Here is an 18,313-nt window from a genome sequence, read left to right as displayed (position 1 = left end):
GTCACTGTAACGTTACCCTGCTGGACGACGGATCCGCACACACACACACACGTCGCTGTAACGTTACCCTGCTGGACGACGGATCCGCACACACACACACACACACACACACACACACACACACACGTCGCTGTAACGTTACCCTGCTGGACGACGGATCCGCACACACACACACACACACACACACACACGTCGCTGTAACGTTACCCTGCTGGACGACGGATCCGCACACACACACACACACGTCGCTGTAACGTTACCCTGCTGGACGACGGATCCGATCACACACACACACACACGTCGCTGTAACGTTACCCTGCTGGACGACGGATCCGCACACACACACACACACACACACACACGTCGCTGTAACGTTACCCTGCTGGACGACGGATCCGCACACACACACACACACACACACACACACACGTCGCTGTAACGTAACCCTGCTGGACGACGGATCCGCACACACACACACACACACACACACACACACACACACACACACACACGTCGCTGTAACGTTACCCTGCTGGACGACGGATCCGCACACACACACACACACACACGTCGCTGTAACGTTACCCTGCTGGACGACGGATCCGCACACACACACACACACACACACACACACGTCGCTGTAACGTTACCCTGCTGGACGATGGATCCGCACACACACACACACGCGCACACACACCCGCGCGCACACACACACGCGTCGCTGTAATGTTACCCTGCTGGACGACGGATCCGCACACACACACACACACACACACACACACACACACACACACACACGCGTCGCTGTAACGTTACCCTGCTGGACGACGGATCCGCACACACACACGTCGCTGTAACGTTACCCTGCTGGACGACGGATCCGCACACACACACACACACACGTCGCTGTAACGTTACCCTGCTCGACGACGGATCCGCACACACACACACACACACACACACACGTCGCTGTAACGTTACCCTGCTGGACGACGGATCCGCACACACACACACACGTCGCTGTAACGTTACCCTGCTGGACGACGGATCCGCACACACACACACACACACACGTCGCTGTAACGTTACCCTGCTGGACGACGGATCCGCACACGCACACACACACACACACACACACACACACACGTCGCTGTAACGTTACCCTGCTGGACGACGGATCCGCACACACACACACACACACACACACGTCGCTGTAACGTTACCCTGCTGGACGACGGATCCGCACACACACACACACACACACGTCGCTGTAACGTTACCCTGCTGGACGACGGATCCGCACACACACACACACACACACACACGTCGCTGTAACGTTACCCTGCTGGACGACGGATCCGCACACACACACACACACACACACACACACACACACACACACACACACGTCGCTGTAACGTTACCCTGCTGGACGACGGATCCGCACACACACACACACACACACACACACACACACACACACACACACGCGTCGCTGTAATGTTACCCTGCTGGACGACCGATCCGCACACACACACACACACACACACACGTCGCTGTAACGTTACCCTGCTGGACGACGGATCCGCACACACACACACACACACACACACACACACACACACACACACACACACACACACACGTCGCTGTAACGTTACCCTGCTGGACGACGGATCCGCACACACACACACACACACACACACGTCGCTGTAACGTTACCCTGCTGGACGACGGATCCGCACACACACACACACACACACACACACACACACACGTCGCTGTAACGTTACCCTGCTGGACGACGGATCCGCACACACACACACACACACACACACACACACACACACACACACACCGCTGTAACGTTACCCTGCTCGACGACGGATCCGCACACACACACACACACACACACACACACGTCGCTGTAACGTTACCCTGCTGGACGACGGATCCGCACACACACACACACACACACACACGTCGCTGTAACGTTACCCTGCTGGACGACGGATCCGCACACACACACACACACACACACACGTCGCTGTAACGTTACCCTGCTGGACGACGGATCCGCACACACACACACACACACACACACACACACACACACACACACACCGCTGTAACGTTACCCTGCTCGACGACGGATCCGCACACACACACACACACACACACACACACGTCGCTGTAACGTTACCCTGCTGGACGACGGATCCGCACACACACACACACACACACACACGTCGCTGTAACGTTACCCTGCTGGACGACGGATCCGCACACACACACACACACACACGTCGCTGTAACGTTACCCTGCTGGACGACGGATCCGCACACACACACACACACACACACACACACACACACGTCGCTGTAACGTTACCCTGCTGGACGACGGATCCGCACACACACACACACACACACACACACGTCGCTGTAACGTTACCCTGCTGGACGACGGATCCGCACACACACACACACACACACACACACACGTCGCTGTAACGTTACCTTGCTGGACGACGGATCCGCACACACACACACACACACACACACGTCGCTGTAACGTTACCCTGCTGGACGACGGATCCGCACACACACACACACACACACACACGTCGCTGTAACGTTACCCTGCTGGACGACGGATCCGCACACACACACACACACACACGTCGCTGTAACGTTACCCTGCTGGACGACGGATCCGCACACACACACACACACACACACACACACACACGTCGCTATAACGTTACCCTGCTGGACGACGGATCCGCACACACACACACACACACACACACACACACACACACACGTCGCTATAACGTTACCCTGCTGGACGATGGATCCGCACACACACACACACACACACACACACACACACACACACACGTCGCTGTAACGTTACCCTGCTGGACGACGGATCCGCACACACACACACACACACACACACACACACACACACACGTCGCTATAACGTTACCCTGCTGGACGACGGATCCGCACACACACACACACACACACACACACGTCGCTGTAACGTTACCCTGCTGGACGACGGATCCGCACACACACACACACACACACACACACACACACACACACACACACACACACGTCGCTGTAACGTTACCCTGCTGGACGACGGATCCGCACACACACACACACACACACACACGTCGCTGTAACGTTACCCTGCTGGACGACGGATCCGCACACACACACACACACACACACACGTCGCTGTAACGTTACCCTGCTGGACGACGGATCCGCACACACACACACACACACGTCGCTGTAACGTTACCCTGCTGGACGACGGATCCGCACACACACACACACACACACACACACACACACGTCGCTGTAACGTTACCCTGCTGGACGACGGATCCGCACACACACACACACACACACACACACACACACACACACACACACACACACACACACACACACGTCGCTGTAACGTTACCCTGCTGGACGACGGATCCGCACACACACACACACACACACACACACACACACGTCGCTGTAACGTTACCCTGCTGGACGACGGATCCGCACACACACACACACACACACACACACACACACACACACACACACACACACACACACACACACACACACACACACACACACACACACACGTCGCTGTAACGTTACCCTGCTGGACGACGGATCCGCAGTCCGGGTCCTGGGCCACTTGCAGGAGGATCTCCTCCACGTCCCGGTTCTTCCCGGGCCGGTCCACTAGAAGCGTGATCTTCTGCTGGAGCGAGCGGGGCAGGGCCATGAGCTGAGTGAACTGACCCTCGGGGCTCTTGTCCACCTGACACACGGACACACGGGTCATGAGGGTTACAGCGGGTCACACATCACTCCTGCACCTCGGCTGTGTTCGCTTCTCAGTCACGATCCTGTTATTCGTGCTGGACACGCCTGGGGTGTTTGCTGTGTTATAGGGGTGTTCCAATATGTGTGACCCTGGACCACAAAACCAGTCACATGGGTACATTATTGTTAACAGAGGTTTATACGTCAATCTGAAAGCTGAATAAATAATCTTTCCATTGATGTGTGGTTTGTTAGGATAGGACAGTATTTGGCTGAGATACAACTATTGTAAATCTGGAATCTGAGGGTGTAAAAAATAAATATTGAGAAAATCTCCTTTAAAGTTGTTCATTTATGTTGGCGATTGTCCTGCATCCACTCACACAAATACATGTTTGATATATTTATGGTAGGAAATTTACAAAATATCTTCATGGAACATGATCTTTACTTAATATCCTAATGATTTTTGGCATAAAAGAAATATCTATAATTTTGACCCATACAATGTATTGTTGGATATTGCCTCAAATATCCCCGTGCGTCATGTGACTGGTGACGTGATCCAGGGTCACATATCGCAATACAAAACTGCAACAACATGTATCGTGGATAGTTCACTCACAATGAAAATTACCGTGTGAGAAAAAAATGCAAGTTTACAGAGTTTTAGTGTCAGAACTACATTAAACTACTATATAATGTTGAATATAATGTATAATAATGCAGTGGGGAATATGTGTGTGTCCTGATCATGCCAGATGTCTGATGTTCCCAGTAAAAGTGTCCCACATTAATAGTTTTATTTTTGTGTTTGACAAGCTTGTGATTTTTGCTGTTGATTGTTTAATTGTCTTTTGTTTGAACATCACGTCCTGTATCGGTTTCCCGATTTCTATGTAATAATCATTATTAAATTATTTTTGAGCTCATCGTCTTCCTTATGTGTCATGATGTGGCAGAAGTGCTGCGATAAAGAGTGACCACAATAAACCCAGCGTGACTTAAAGCAAGCGCTCAGCGATGACCTACAGCTGTTCTGAGATCAGTGTAAACCACGATAAGATCAACACACAGCGACAGTAACGCTGATGTTATGAGTTTATAGAGTGTTTTACAACAGCTTCAAATGCAGCTCAGCCAATCAGAATTTACAACCACAACCATACATTTTAAAACACATCATGATGTTTTTACCCCAAAATTGTAAAAAAACAAAACAAAGAAAAACCATTTTGCAATAAGAAAATAAAGCAGATTTTTGGCATACTGACATTTTTATGAAAATAATCACATAACTGAGTAACTTTAATTAATGCTAGGATCTCGGCATGTAATCCTTCTTTGGATATGCAGCAGATTCACTGCGAGTATTGATTTCTTTTTCAAGAATCTAATATATTTAAAGATCGTCATCAAGACAAACACAGCAGTTCTGCGTGTAGTTCCTGTGACATGTTGACAGTGCGCTTGTTCAGAGCTGATGTAGAGCACATGTAGAGCGGCACGACTCTGGACAAACTGAGAATCACAGTATTTAGTTTCAGAGATCATGATTCTCCCACGCTTCTGAACACACACCTAAACACAAGACCAGGGCTGGACGATACACCCATCGCCCGATTCGAGACCGTCACGATATTCGGGTGCCGATACGATGTGTATTCTACAAGTATTGTTAATCGATATTGCACTAGAGTAGTGGTTCTCAACGGGGGCGGTACCGCCCCCCAGGGGGTGTTCAGAGAACAACGGGCTTCTCATTGTTTTTCAAAAAACAATGAACTTTGAGCTTCATGAGCTCAAAAACGTGTTTCACGCTGACAACAATCCGGTGGGGCCTAGAATCCAGCGCTGACTACAATCATGCAGCGGACGAATGGAAAGTTGACAAGCCATTAAAAAGTATTGACTTAAGAAACACTTATATTTTTTCAAATATTTTCAATAAATCATGTTCCCATTCACTCTGGCGACGAATTTTAAAATGAATTAAACTATATTCTATTTATAAGGTAAAACTTTGACATTTTTAGGCATTAACTAATTCAAATCCCAAATGCCAAAATGTTTTCTTTGTTCACCAAGTAATTTACTGGTCAGGCATTATTGTTAACTCGCAAGACAGTAAGGAGAAAATGACAATTTGATGGATAATTTAAATATATTCTGCAATCACATTTTGGTAATGTATTCATTCCGCCGTCACATCTGAGCGCGAAACGCTGCTTGGGTAGTTTCAAGATATAAAAATAATTAATAATACAGTAATAATTTAATTTTTCATATGTGTTTATTCTTGTTAGAAGATTTTTTTTTTACTGATTATGAACACAAATTAATCACAACAAACCAAATTAATTGTAATTGTATTAATTATACCATTGAAGAAAACAAGCTGATACCAAGGTAGTTTAGGCCTACAATTCTAACATACATGAAAAATCAAGATTGTATTTATTTATTTTTCGAAAGTAAGGTTAATGTAAGCAGCTTCTTGCAATAGTCTCCTAAATGCGTAATAAAACCTAAGTGCAAACATTACCACTTTAGTGACCGTCCTTTATTTTTCAGTGCATTTGTTTTACAATATATGGCTATTACTGTCATGGAATTAATATCATAACTATTATTATGTACTAGTGTAATGTAGACAGACACAACTAAAAGAGGTTTGAATTTTTCTTTGTACACTGAATATGGGTTGGCACTTAATTTTGAACTCTCAAAGTGCACCAGATTGATGAATTTAACATTAAAATGCACAAAATTTTCTTACGAGGGGGGCATGCCTCCAGACCCCCCTGTTACACAAAAAAATACACTTCAGTATCGATTAACGTTATCCGTTTTATTCATCCACAGACACCATCCATCACAACTCGTGCTCAAAAACAAAACAACCGCTCTTCCGGGGACTTCATAATAAAAGTCCCCTTTTTAGTTTCGGTAAACGGTCATGTGAAATATTAAACAATATTCAGCATAAAAGATATAATGTGCATGAACATATTTTTAACTTAAACTCCCACTCTTTAAAAAAAAAAAAAAAAAAAAAAAAATTATAATAAATAACTTTCAATTTAACATACTAACAGGCCATACTGAACAACAACATCCTTGAACAAAAATACAACCTAGTATATTTCAACAAGCTCTCGAGTATAACTCAAAGACAGACTTTGTTTTAATTCAGTTTCCATTGTCCTTCACTCAGTGCCTTGAGTAACTGACAAGTTGATGCCCCCTTTTTGGTAAGGCAGTCTGCAAGTTGTTCTTTAGTGTTGTACCACAGTACTCGCTCAACTCTCTGTGTTTGGACAAGTTCTTTGATACTACTTATCTCCAGGCGGAGTCTTTTCTCAGAGACTGACTTTGTGGACTTAATTGCATCAGCAAGCGAATGATTGTCAGTGACACAGATTATTGGTGGAGCATGTTCAGCATCACCAGTAGTTAGTTCTGAGAACAGTGTGGACAGAAAAATAGAATTGTCAATTCCATCAGACATAGCCAATGTTTCACCAGCAAGTGTGCTCCGCACAATCCTCTTGACTCTCTTTGATTGCCAAGAAAGGGGTGAGAATTTTCCATTTTCTCCCATTAAAAGAATCAGGTGCCCTCCTTGGGTGCCTCCATCTGAAAGATTTCCAAACGAAGCATCGCTGAACACGACCATCTTAAGAGCACTGTCTCTGCCCAAGTGTTGGAAGTTTAGAATTACCTTCTTGGACTTAAGTTTGCACACTATCCGGTTTGCTTCATGGATTGTCTGCACAGTTGCATTTTTTATGTTGGATGTCAAATTGCTAGCATCAAATATGACATCTGGCCTGCTCTGCCTTGCCACCCAGAGAATTTGGCCTATTTTGGACCTGAGCTGATCCTTTTCCTCCTCACAGAGAGGTGAGTCTTGTTCCACAGCTCGTGAAGGATCCATATGAATGTGTTGCATGTGTTGAATGTAGTTTTCCTGGTGTATTTGTACTTTTCTGTCAACAGTCACAAAATCTATTCCCACATAACAGAAATGATCATGTTCCTCACGTCCAACTTGGAAAACAGATCTTAGATGTGGTATTACGGTTGTGGAGAAACTTTGTGTGCCCCCCCATATGAAGTCATCCACATGACAGGCAAGCACCCCAGTTACAGTGCAGTCCTGATCTAGCCAATAAAAAACAGCTGGATCGACCTTGGACATTTTTCCTCCTGCTTTCAGCACTATGTCTTTTACTCTATTGTACCAGTACAATGAAGCGTCTGCCAGACCATATACACACTTTTTGAGCTTCCATAATGTTCCCTCACAGATAGCCTCAGGGGGAGGCCTGATGTAGATGTCACGTGACAGTTCTATTCCCTGCAGAAATGCAGATTTTATATCCATGGAATGAAGTGTCCACTGTTTTTGACAAATAACTGCCACCAGTAGTCGAAGAGACTCAGAAGCACATGTGGGAGAATCTTTTTGTAGCTCTAACACATTTAACTCCTCAAAACCTCTGGCCACCAATCGTGCTTTCGGTACTAGTCCAGTTAGTGTTTCCTTGAGAGTGCACACCCATCTGGTAGAGATGCACTTTTGTCCCTCATCCTGAACTTCCTCAAACACACTGTTATCTCTCCAACTCTTCATCTCTTCTTGTTTGGCTAGGTCAAAGGATAGATCTTTTGTTACCAATACATCCTCACTGACATTTGTGGCACTAACATCAGTAACAGCGGGTTCCATTTGAAGACAGTCTAAACATGATACGTCAACTGAATCTTTACTGCCTGCAACATTAGTTGGTTCAATGAGCAGAAGGTTGTACCAGTTTTTGTATTTGCCAGTAGCTTTGCCTGCACGCCCTAGTACTTTTGCTGTGTGCAAAGCCCCACTGTCTCTGTCTCTGTATTTTAGAACTTGCCCTGTTTTTAAACGGACATCAGTTCCCTGCTCTGTATCACTTTGTGTCTCTATGTCGTCACTAGTGTGTTGTGCTGCTACATTCTGCCCCATAGTGGATGCCCCTGTATCCTCAGTTTGCACTGAACTCTGCTGTATTTCAGTTACAGTTTCTGTTCCCTCCGTGTTGTTAACAGCAGCTCCTGTCATCTCCTGTCTTTGCATATTGTTTGTGTCAATTTCAGCATCATCCCTAATGACATGTTGATCTCCGCTGTCTTTGTTTACTTTTCTTAGTCTGAGGTAGTGTACCCTAATGCAGGTTCCTCCATGTCTGACAAACACCACTGCACCATCCTGGCCAATGACAACTCCTGGTCCTTTCCACTCTTGACAGTCAACTCTCTTGTAGTACACTTTGTCACCCATTTCATATTTCTCATCTGTCTGACGTAGTTGTTTACGTAGTGCTCTCCGTATTCTTTCGGAACATTCTGCTTCTGTGAACGCCTTTCTTGATGCATGTAAAGCAGAGATGTGTTTTGCCACCCACTCACTTTTCGTCGTGCCCTCTAAAGCTGGGGGCTTGTCGGTTAACACAGAGGGCAGGTTGGGATTCTGTCCAAACACCAACTGATGAGGACTGTAGCCATGGACATTTTGCATGGTGTTCTTTGCCATAAGAGCCCAGTCCAATGCAGTGTACCAGTCACAGCCGTTACTTGACTTCACTTTCATTATGATCTCTGTAAGTGTTTGGTTGTGTCGCTCTGTAAGTCCATTGCTCCACGGGCTGTATGCTACTGTTGTCTTTATTTCTATATTGAAGTTTTCTGCCATGTCTCTAACCCCATCATTATTAAATTCTCCCCCATTGTCGCTAAACAGTTTCTGAGGTGGACCATGGACACTTATCCAGACATGGACAAAGTGTTTCACTATTTCAGAGGACTTCTTAGTGGTCAGTATGCTGCCTGCACTAAACCTTGTGAACTGGTCAATAATGTGGAGATACCACACACCTGGTTCAAGTTCATGTAGATCTACTGCAACAGTTTCATTGTACTGAGATGCCAGTGGTAGGCCAACAGCAGGCTTTGGTTTGATCTTACTATATCTTTGACACGTTTCACATTCACTCACAATTTTTTTCAGAATGACACTACATTCTGCATCTTTACTTCCTGAGCTAGTAAGAAGTCTCTGCAGTCTGTCAGCAGAAGCATGACCAAATTGTCTGTGAAGCTTCATCAGGATTTTATGTTTTTCTGCTGAGCTCATTTTGTCTGAAATTGTCAGTATTTCCTCGTCACACTGACTTTGTACATCCGCACTCTTTTGTTCTGTAAGAGTGACATCTTCAACAGCTACCAAGACACAGTCATCACTTTGAATGTTTTTCTTTTCATTGTCCATAATGTTTACACAGTAATGGCCAGAGCTTGTAAAGTCAAGTTTTACAGGTTGACTGAACATCACTGCACTGTCATTTTCCATATCTAGCACTGTCCCTGCTTTTTTCATGGATGCCTTGCTCAAGAGTAGTGGAATGTTCGCTGGCACGACTTCAGTTTCAATATGACACCTAGTTTGTCCAATCTTTGCCGGAATTTTCAACTTTCTGTTGGAATAGACCACTTTTCCATCACCAAACTTAAAGGGTCTGTGACTGTGAGTTTCTGTCTTCCTCAGGTCTTTTCTCTCGTTTTGGCTTAGTTCAGCGATGTAGCTATTTATCCATTCCTGTCCACACACAGTCCGTGTGCATGCAGTGTCTATTATTGCTGAGCCGAAACACTCTGTCATAAATATTTCTGCTTCAGTGGGCGACTCTTTTCTATACAGAGTAATGTTGCACTCCTCTATATCATCTGTTCTACAATCTTCAGTTAGTTTGACTTGCTCACCTCTGTGTGGACAGTCTTTGGCCCAGTGGAATGTGCTTTGACAAACAGCACATTTTGATCTGCGTCCATACCTGTCCAGAGGGTTAGTGCCAGGCAGTGGTGTCTTTTGCTGAACATTTTGCGACCATGGCTTGCTCCTTTGTCGCCTTTGTTCTGTTACATATGCTGTTTCCTGATTAATCCCCACTGTAGAAGCAGACTTTCCTCCGAAAATCCTCTTCAGTGCTGACTTCATTGACGCAAAATCCAAATCTGTACATGCTGTCAGCGCTAACTGTCGATCTTTCACTTCTAAGCACGCAGTGTCCAGCAGTTTGAATGCTAATACTGCATCGGGAAGCTCCATCTTATATTTACGCATCCGCGAGTACCGCTGTTCAAAATCAATTATATAGTCTGTCATGGAAACACTGCTATCTTTCATAATCCGGTCAAAGCTCGAGTACGCCTCGTAAACTTGGTCCTTTTCTTCTTTGAGAAACAAGTCATCGAGTTTCGTAAGTAAAGTGTTCATGCCAGTGTCCTTATTCAGATCGTCTACCGGTATTTCCATCGCCGTTTCTCTCGCTCTTCCCGACAGCGCCAAAGCCACAGCAAGCGCCTGTTTTTTCTTTTCGAGTTCTGTAACTCTGGTCCAAATCGCGACTTCATTCTTCCAACTTTCATATGGTTTTCCTTCATCAAAGGTTGGCGGTACTCTATAGTTGCTAACCATCCTCTGCTACCAATGTTACACAAAAAAATACACTTCAGTATCGATTAACGTTATCCGTTTTATTCATCCACAGACACCATCCATCACAACTCGTGCTCAAAAACAAAACAACCGCTCTTCCGGGGACTTCATAATAAAAGTCCCCTTTTTAGTTTCGGTAAACGGTCATGTGAAATATTAAACAATATTCAGCATAAAGATATAATGTGCATGAACATATTTTTAACTTAACACCCCCTAGAAGGCCCAAGGTCCACTCACCACAGATTTACCAAAATCCTGTGAGAAACACTGGTATTGCTACACCAATGCAGCTTATAGCTTGTTTTTTGGATTAATCACTGGAGTATAGTTCAATTGTATTAATAAAAGACAATTTTGCACTTATTTCATCTATTAACTCTCACTTGTTCCTGCTCGCTCATTAGTTTGGGGGTGGGGGGCGTTCAGGGACCTGGATATTGGATAGGGGGCGCTGGCCCAAAAAAGGCTGAGAACCACTGCACTCGAGTGACACCATGGGGAAAGTTAAAGCATACACTTACACAGACTGCACATGATGTATAAGATGATCATATTTACAAAAACTATTCATCACATCTCTCTGAGTTTGACTTCAGAAGCATCATACAACACTACATTCTCTAGAATAAATTATTCAATAAAAAACACATTTTTTAACAGTCACTTGTGGCCATCTAGTGGCGAAACAATGTAATCGATAAATGCGTTATTTTAAGCATCAAGTTTCTATCAAAAGCTGATTTTGATCGCTATCGTAGACATCAGTATTCATATTTGAACTTTAAACTTTTATCCCAGTACTTTTATGATAATTTGAACTATTGTATCACAGAAATAATGATACTGTGAGGTTGAAAAGACTGTTAGTGAAGCGGCGACGACTCTTTCCGGGTCAGCGCTAACACAGATCTGAATAATGAGATATGATTTTGTCAAAGTTTAATAGACGGACGGACTGAAAGATCGTGTGTGTGTTTGAATGGAGATCACAGTCTTGTAAAGATGAATCGTGCAGCTCTACTGTCTTCTCTCTCTCAGCATATGAGCAGCGCGAGGGCTTTCAGTGCTTCAGTCTCACGCACACTCGGGATATTACGACACTCATAGATAACGACACACTTCATCCTCTGTCGGAACGAAAGTGGCTAACTTCTGTCAACCTCGTCTACAAGCAAGGACAAAAATAAAGCAATTTAATTTGAATTAATATCGATTCTGGAATAAAAAAAAAATCGATTTTAGAATCATAAAAAATAATAATAATAAATCGCGATAGCCAGGTGAATCGATTTTCAATATGACTTTAAAGGGCACCTATTATGACTCTTTTCACAAGATGTAAAATAAGTCTCTGATGTCCCCAGAGTGTGTATGTGAAGTTTTAGCTCAAAATACCCAACAGATCATTTTGTACAGCATGTTTAAATTGTAATTTTTTGGGGCTCAGAAAAACGTGCTGTTTTAGTGTGTGCCCTTTAAATGCAAATGAGCTGCTGCTGCACGGCACAGGGGGCGGAGCCTCACGAGCTCGCGCTCAAGAGTCAGGACAATCTCATCTGATAATATCAGAACAGAAACTCTCAGTTGCGGTGTTCATTTCGACTCGGAGTCGGACAATAATGCCCACAGAGCCAGAGAATATACGCTGTATGGACATAGAACAGGTATAGTTTAGTTTAATTATGGTTATAACTTATTTGTCATCTGCTTTTATCCACTAATATAAGCCTGCTGTAGCAAAACCCGTCCGAATGATGACCAAAATATACTGACGAGTTCAGTGAAGTTTATTGTACATCACACAAAAGATGAGCGTTAGTTTTACTCCAGAGAATCTCTGTAAGAGCTGAATAAACATAGTATAAGAAGTGCGCATTAAGTCTTATCCATAAACTCTCTCTCTCTCTCCCTTTCATTATCATCAACATACACAGCGAAGTACACAAAACACTCGTTACAACTAACAGTAAACAAATATACACACCTTTTCAGTGGGTGCTAAATAAACTGGTAAACCTTATATCCGTAAAATGACTCGATGAGCTGTCATAAAGAGTGCGCTCGCACTTTCATTTCTTCCGTGTCCAGTCACGTTAGGCCTGTCGCTCCGGAGAGTGTAAGCTTGATCACGAACAGTACAGATCCATCCTCGAGTAACAACGGGAGTAAATGAAGACTGCTATGTTCATTCTTACATCCATCAACAACACACCTCAATCGCTTAGGAGACATTCTTGTCTACAGCGGCTCAAGCGTCGAACAATGGCGGACTCTGTGTCCAGCTCACTCAGGGCGGGGCTATGCTCAAACTGAAGTGTCACTCAACAGTCGTGGGAGGGGCCTGTGTCCAGCTCACTCAGGGCGGGGCTAGGCTCAAACTGAAGTGTCACTCAACAGTCGTGGGCGGGGCCTGCTCAATTCTACGTCACATTGCGCCGAATCTGAGAACAGCTCATTCTGAGACAGTGCTTATGATTTATGGGGATTATAAAAAAAGCACTTGGTGGATTTTTATCATTCTAGGGTGGTTTTGGTCACACACTGCCAACACACATTTATGTTCAAACACCATGTAAAAGTGAATTTTGCATAATAGGTGCCCTTTAAACAATTCAAGCAACTCGCTGTTCTCAGAGCTGCAGGCGTGTGTAACTATACTGGACAGCTCTTAAAGGGACAGCACTAATATTCCTGCTGCCGTCTCGATAATAACACTAATCAAACAAAAAAAAGAAAATTCACTCGTTCTTGCCTGAATAACTTTTGTAACTATATTTGTAATGTATATTTTATTTATAAAGTGTAGTGTTATTTTACATTTGATTATAGTTTCTGTACCTGAACACCTGAAAATCTTAAAACACTCTTTATTTCAATCGTATATTTGTTCGGTTTTATCTAGTTGTTGCCATTGGTTATTTTTTATTTGTTATTTTTTAATTACTGAGTGTTTGCTTATCTTTAATAATGCTTGAAATTTATATTAGTTAGGCTAGTTGTTTTTCGATGGTAGCCTATTTTCGAATCCCAGGCCTTGCGTAAGTGTTTTAGCCTGTCGATTTTTGTTCAGCTACAATTAAATGTTTTGCAATAAGACTAGATGTGAACGATATCTACGTTTTTGTACCTTATTTGGAATCTAAATTAGGAATCGATAAGCAGAATGATGTATGATGAATGTTTACGGCAGGACAGGGGGTTTGTAGAGAAAGACACATATATTCAAACGCGCATCCCTATAGGCTAAACACATGATACGCACGTGCACGCCGTCAGCGCTCTCACAGATTCACTTTTTGAAGCTTACGCGGAGATGATCACGTTTTATTTTATTTTTATTGTTCAACGCTTGCACCTTGGATCCTGTATCAAGGTTTGCGTTCTCGAGTCCCAAACACTGTTGTCGTGCAAATGAGCGGCCAGAACACATTAAGAGTTTTCCGTGAGAACGGTGTGTGTTAGCGGCCCCTAAATTAATAACTAATGATCTTTACAATGGAAGTGAATCATCAAAACTAACTTTATCTGGACAATAACTTATAATAACTATAGAATATGATAGCATTATAATATAACAGTGTGATATGTAACAATAAAGTTTACAGTGGCTTCATAAATGAATTAAAAACATAAAACACACCGTGATGCACATCTAGGTTCTTCATCTAGAGTTTCAGAACCTCGCTGTATTTGTGTAATTAATTAAGAGAAAGTACACTGCCGAAAGTGTCTTGAACGCTGCCGTCGTAATCACGACTTCCCACCTCGTACGTACGCACTTCCCAGCAGGACTTGAACGCACCATGATCCCCCGGGATTGTAAAGAGAGTAGGGGTGTGCCGGTTTCAGAATTGGTGATGACGGTTATGACGTGAGTCAAATGTGACGGTTCGTAACATAACCGTCGTCCGGGGGGGTTGTGACGTTCGTCTGTTATATGACAACTTAGTTTGAATAAAATTAATATTTGTGTAGTGTTCAATGTTGTTATCGATAGAGATACGCGGATGGGGTATTAGTTCATCCGCAACCGCATCACAAAACTCATCATCCGCACCAATGTTTTTTGACCAGATTTCAAAGCCGCACCCGCCCGCCATCCGCTGAGTGTTTTGCGGTCTATGGACGATGCAATGCTCTGCTGATGCGAGCCGCAAGAAAGCCCTTGTCTGTTCTAGAAAGGATGCAGCAAAGATATTTAATGCTAATGTATGAGGCATAGGCCTACGCTGAGTTTCATTCATTTACGATGAGATGCGCTCTAGTTCACACAATGCAATCCAAGTGAACGCGGCACATCGGAGCCTCCATGTCACGGTTATTATATTATACACTCCTATATTTGCTTTTTATTTATTAAATACATGTAATTGGTTGATGAAACATTTATTAAAATTAAGATACAATTTGTACAAAACGAAATTCACTTTAAAGAAAGGCTTTCTAAAAAGCAAAACTTAATGAAGTGGTAAAAATCATGTCTGACGATTTACAAAACAAAACTTCATTAAGTGGTAAAAACCATGTCTCCCGATTGCAAATGTTCATTGCTAATGTTTATTATTGCAAATGTTTTTCATTTGTTTAATAAATCTCATAATGATGGCACATCACTATATCATAGCTTTTATTTCTATCTCAAATGATTGGCGATCGCTTGGCAAAGAATCAAATACAGTTGGAAACGACGTAGACCATTAATAACACAGACTGTTAACATTTGTTTTTAATTAGTATTTAAACATTCTCTATGATAAAAAATGTTTGTAAAAATATTTTAATAACACGGTTTTGGCGGTTATAGAGTTCTAATGACGGTGTTCAACTATAACCGTCGGTCTCACGGTTATATACTAACCGTCACACCCCTAAAAGAGAGGAGTGTGTCTCACCTCGAGCCGGCCCTGCTGAGGCTTGTACACCACCTGAGGACACTCCTGCAGGATCCTGCTGTATAACCTGCGGAAGTCATGCATGTTGTCCTTCACGATGTTGGAGACCTTGGCTTTATCCTCGCCGATCACCATCCTCCAATCCCCTACAGCCACACAATCAGATACACACTTACAGACACCAACACACTTCCACATTTGATTACAATAAGAATCGCAAAAGATTTGTTGTATTACAAGTTTACTGAAAAGCTATGTTAAAAAATATGCAAATTAGGTATTGTTTAATTAAATATGCATTGATTTGCATACATTTTCAAAACAGAAATTTGAGCATTGGATAAAGCCAGGATCAAAATTTTATTTTAATGACATATTAATCCTCTGGTGCTGCTCGTGTTTCTTTGCTGTTGTTGTTTATCAATTAAATGAATGTATTATAATTTAGTTTGACAATGTTTCTTTGTTTACTTAATATTTTTGTATTTTAGGGGATTTTAATGGTAGTAAATTATATTTATGCAGTACTTATAATCCATTTATTCAATTTTTTAGCATAGACTTAAACGGTCATAAATCTTGAATGCTTTGTAGTTTCAAAGTTCTTCTTTTTAAAGACGACACTTGGCAGATTATTGCTGAAAGGAAGAAAAGTTTAACCTTCTGGCGTAGTTCAGTCATTTTTTACCAAAATATTTTACACTTTGGCACTTGCTGTGTGAACACACACACACAAAATAAATCATGGACATGATTCGAAAAAGTTAAATGGTCGCAAAAAAAAAACCCAGTCACTCTTCTATTGTTTGTGGTCAAAATGAGGCATTGGAAATGAATGGGAGGTGAATGTCCTCTAGTGGAAGCGTTTGTTACTGCAGATTAGATTAGATTCAGATTACAGTACAAATGTAAAATGCATGAGAGAAAGACTCACCAGAGTAGGACAGTCCTGCTATCTGGAGGAAGAGCTCTTCTTCTGAGAAACTCTCGGGCAACATGAGGAAAGAAGCGATCATGGCACTCTTCAAGTTCCCTACGAGAGCGGATCGCAGTTTCCCACTCTCATTCTGCAGCAGAACTCGAACCTGTGGGGGAAAACACCACTAACTCACTCACACTTGAGGAAAACACCACTAACTAACACACACTTGAGGAAAACACCACTAACTAACACACACTTGAGGAAAACACCACTAACTCACACACACTTGAGGAAAACACCACTAACTCACACACACTTGAGGAAAACACCACTAACTCACACACACTTGAGGAAAACACCACTAACTAACACACACTTGAGGAAAACACCACTAACTCACACACACTTGAGGAAAACATCACTAACTTACACACACTTGAGGAAAACACCACTAACTCACACACACTTGAGGAAAACACCACTAACTTACACACACTTGAGGAAAACACCACTAACTCACACACACTTGAGGAAAACACCACTAACTCACACACACTTGAGGAAAACACCACTAACTCACACACACTTGAGGAAAACACCACTAACTCACACACACTTGAGGAAAACACCACTAACTCACACACACTTGAGGAAAACACCACTAACTCACACACACTTGAGGAAAACACCACTAACTCACACACACTTGAGGAAAACACCACTAACTTACACACACTTGAGGAAAACACCACTAACTCACACACACTTGAGGAAAACACCACTAACTTACACACACTTGAGGAAAACACCACTAACTTACACACACTTGAGGAAAACACCACTAACTCACACACACTTGAGGAAAACACCACTAACTCACACACACTTGAGGAAAACACCACTAACTTACACACACTTGAGGAAAACACCACTAACTCAACCACTAACTCACACACACTTGAGGAAAACACCACTAACTCACACACACTTGAGGAAAACACCACTAACTCACACACACTTGAGGAAAACACCACTAACTAACACACACTTGAGGAAAACACCACTAACTCAACCACTAACTCACACACACTTGAGGAAAACACCACT

At 43.2% G+C, this 18,313-nt stretch overlaps 1 protein-coding gene across 2 annotated transcripts in view; it reads right to left on the bottom strand.

Annotated features, from left to right (window-relative positions):
• tamm41 (TAM41 mitochondrial translocator assembly and maintenance homolog) overlaps positions 1-18,313 on the bottom strand; it is a 36,693-nt gene that overhangs the window by 5,537 nt on the left and 12,843 nt on the right. For both annotated transcript variants that reach the window (XM_079857244.1, XM_079857245.1), the window contains 3 exons: positions 17,219-17,369; positions 16,285-16,430; positions 3,685-3,850 (listed from right to left, as the gene is read on the bottom strand). In XM_079857244.1, coding sequence (XP_079713370.1) covers positions 3,685-3,850; positions 16,285-16,430; positions 17,219-17,369 — 463 coding nt within the window. The remainder of the gene's footprint in view (positions 1-3,684; positions 3,851-16,284; positions 16,431-17,218; positions 17,370-18,313) is intronic.

The sequence above is a fragment of the Squalius cephalus genome (genome assembly GCF_949319135.1).
Source record: "Squalius cephalus genome assembly, chromosome: 22".
Classification (NCBI taxonomy): Eukaryota; Metazoa; Chordata; class Actinopteri; order Cypriniformes; family Leuciscidae; genus Squalius; species Squalius cephalus.
The sequence above is the reverse complement of the archived record's forward strand: the minus strand, read 5'-3'. Positions and strand labels throughout refer to the sequence as shown.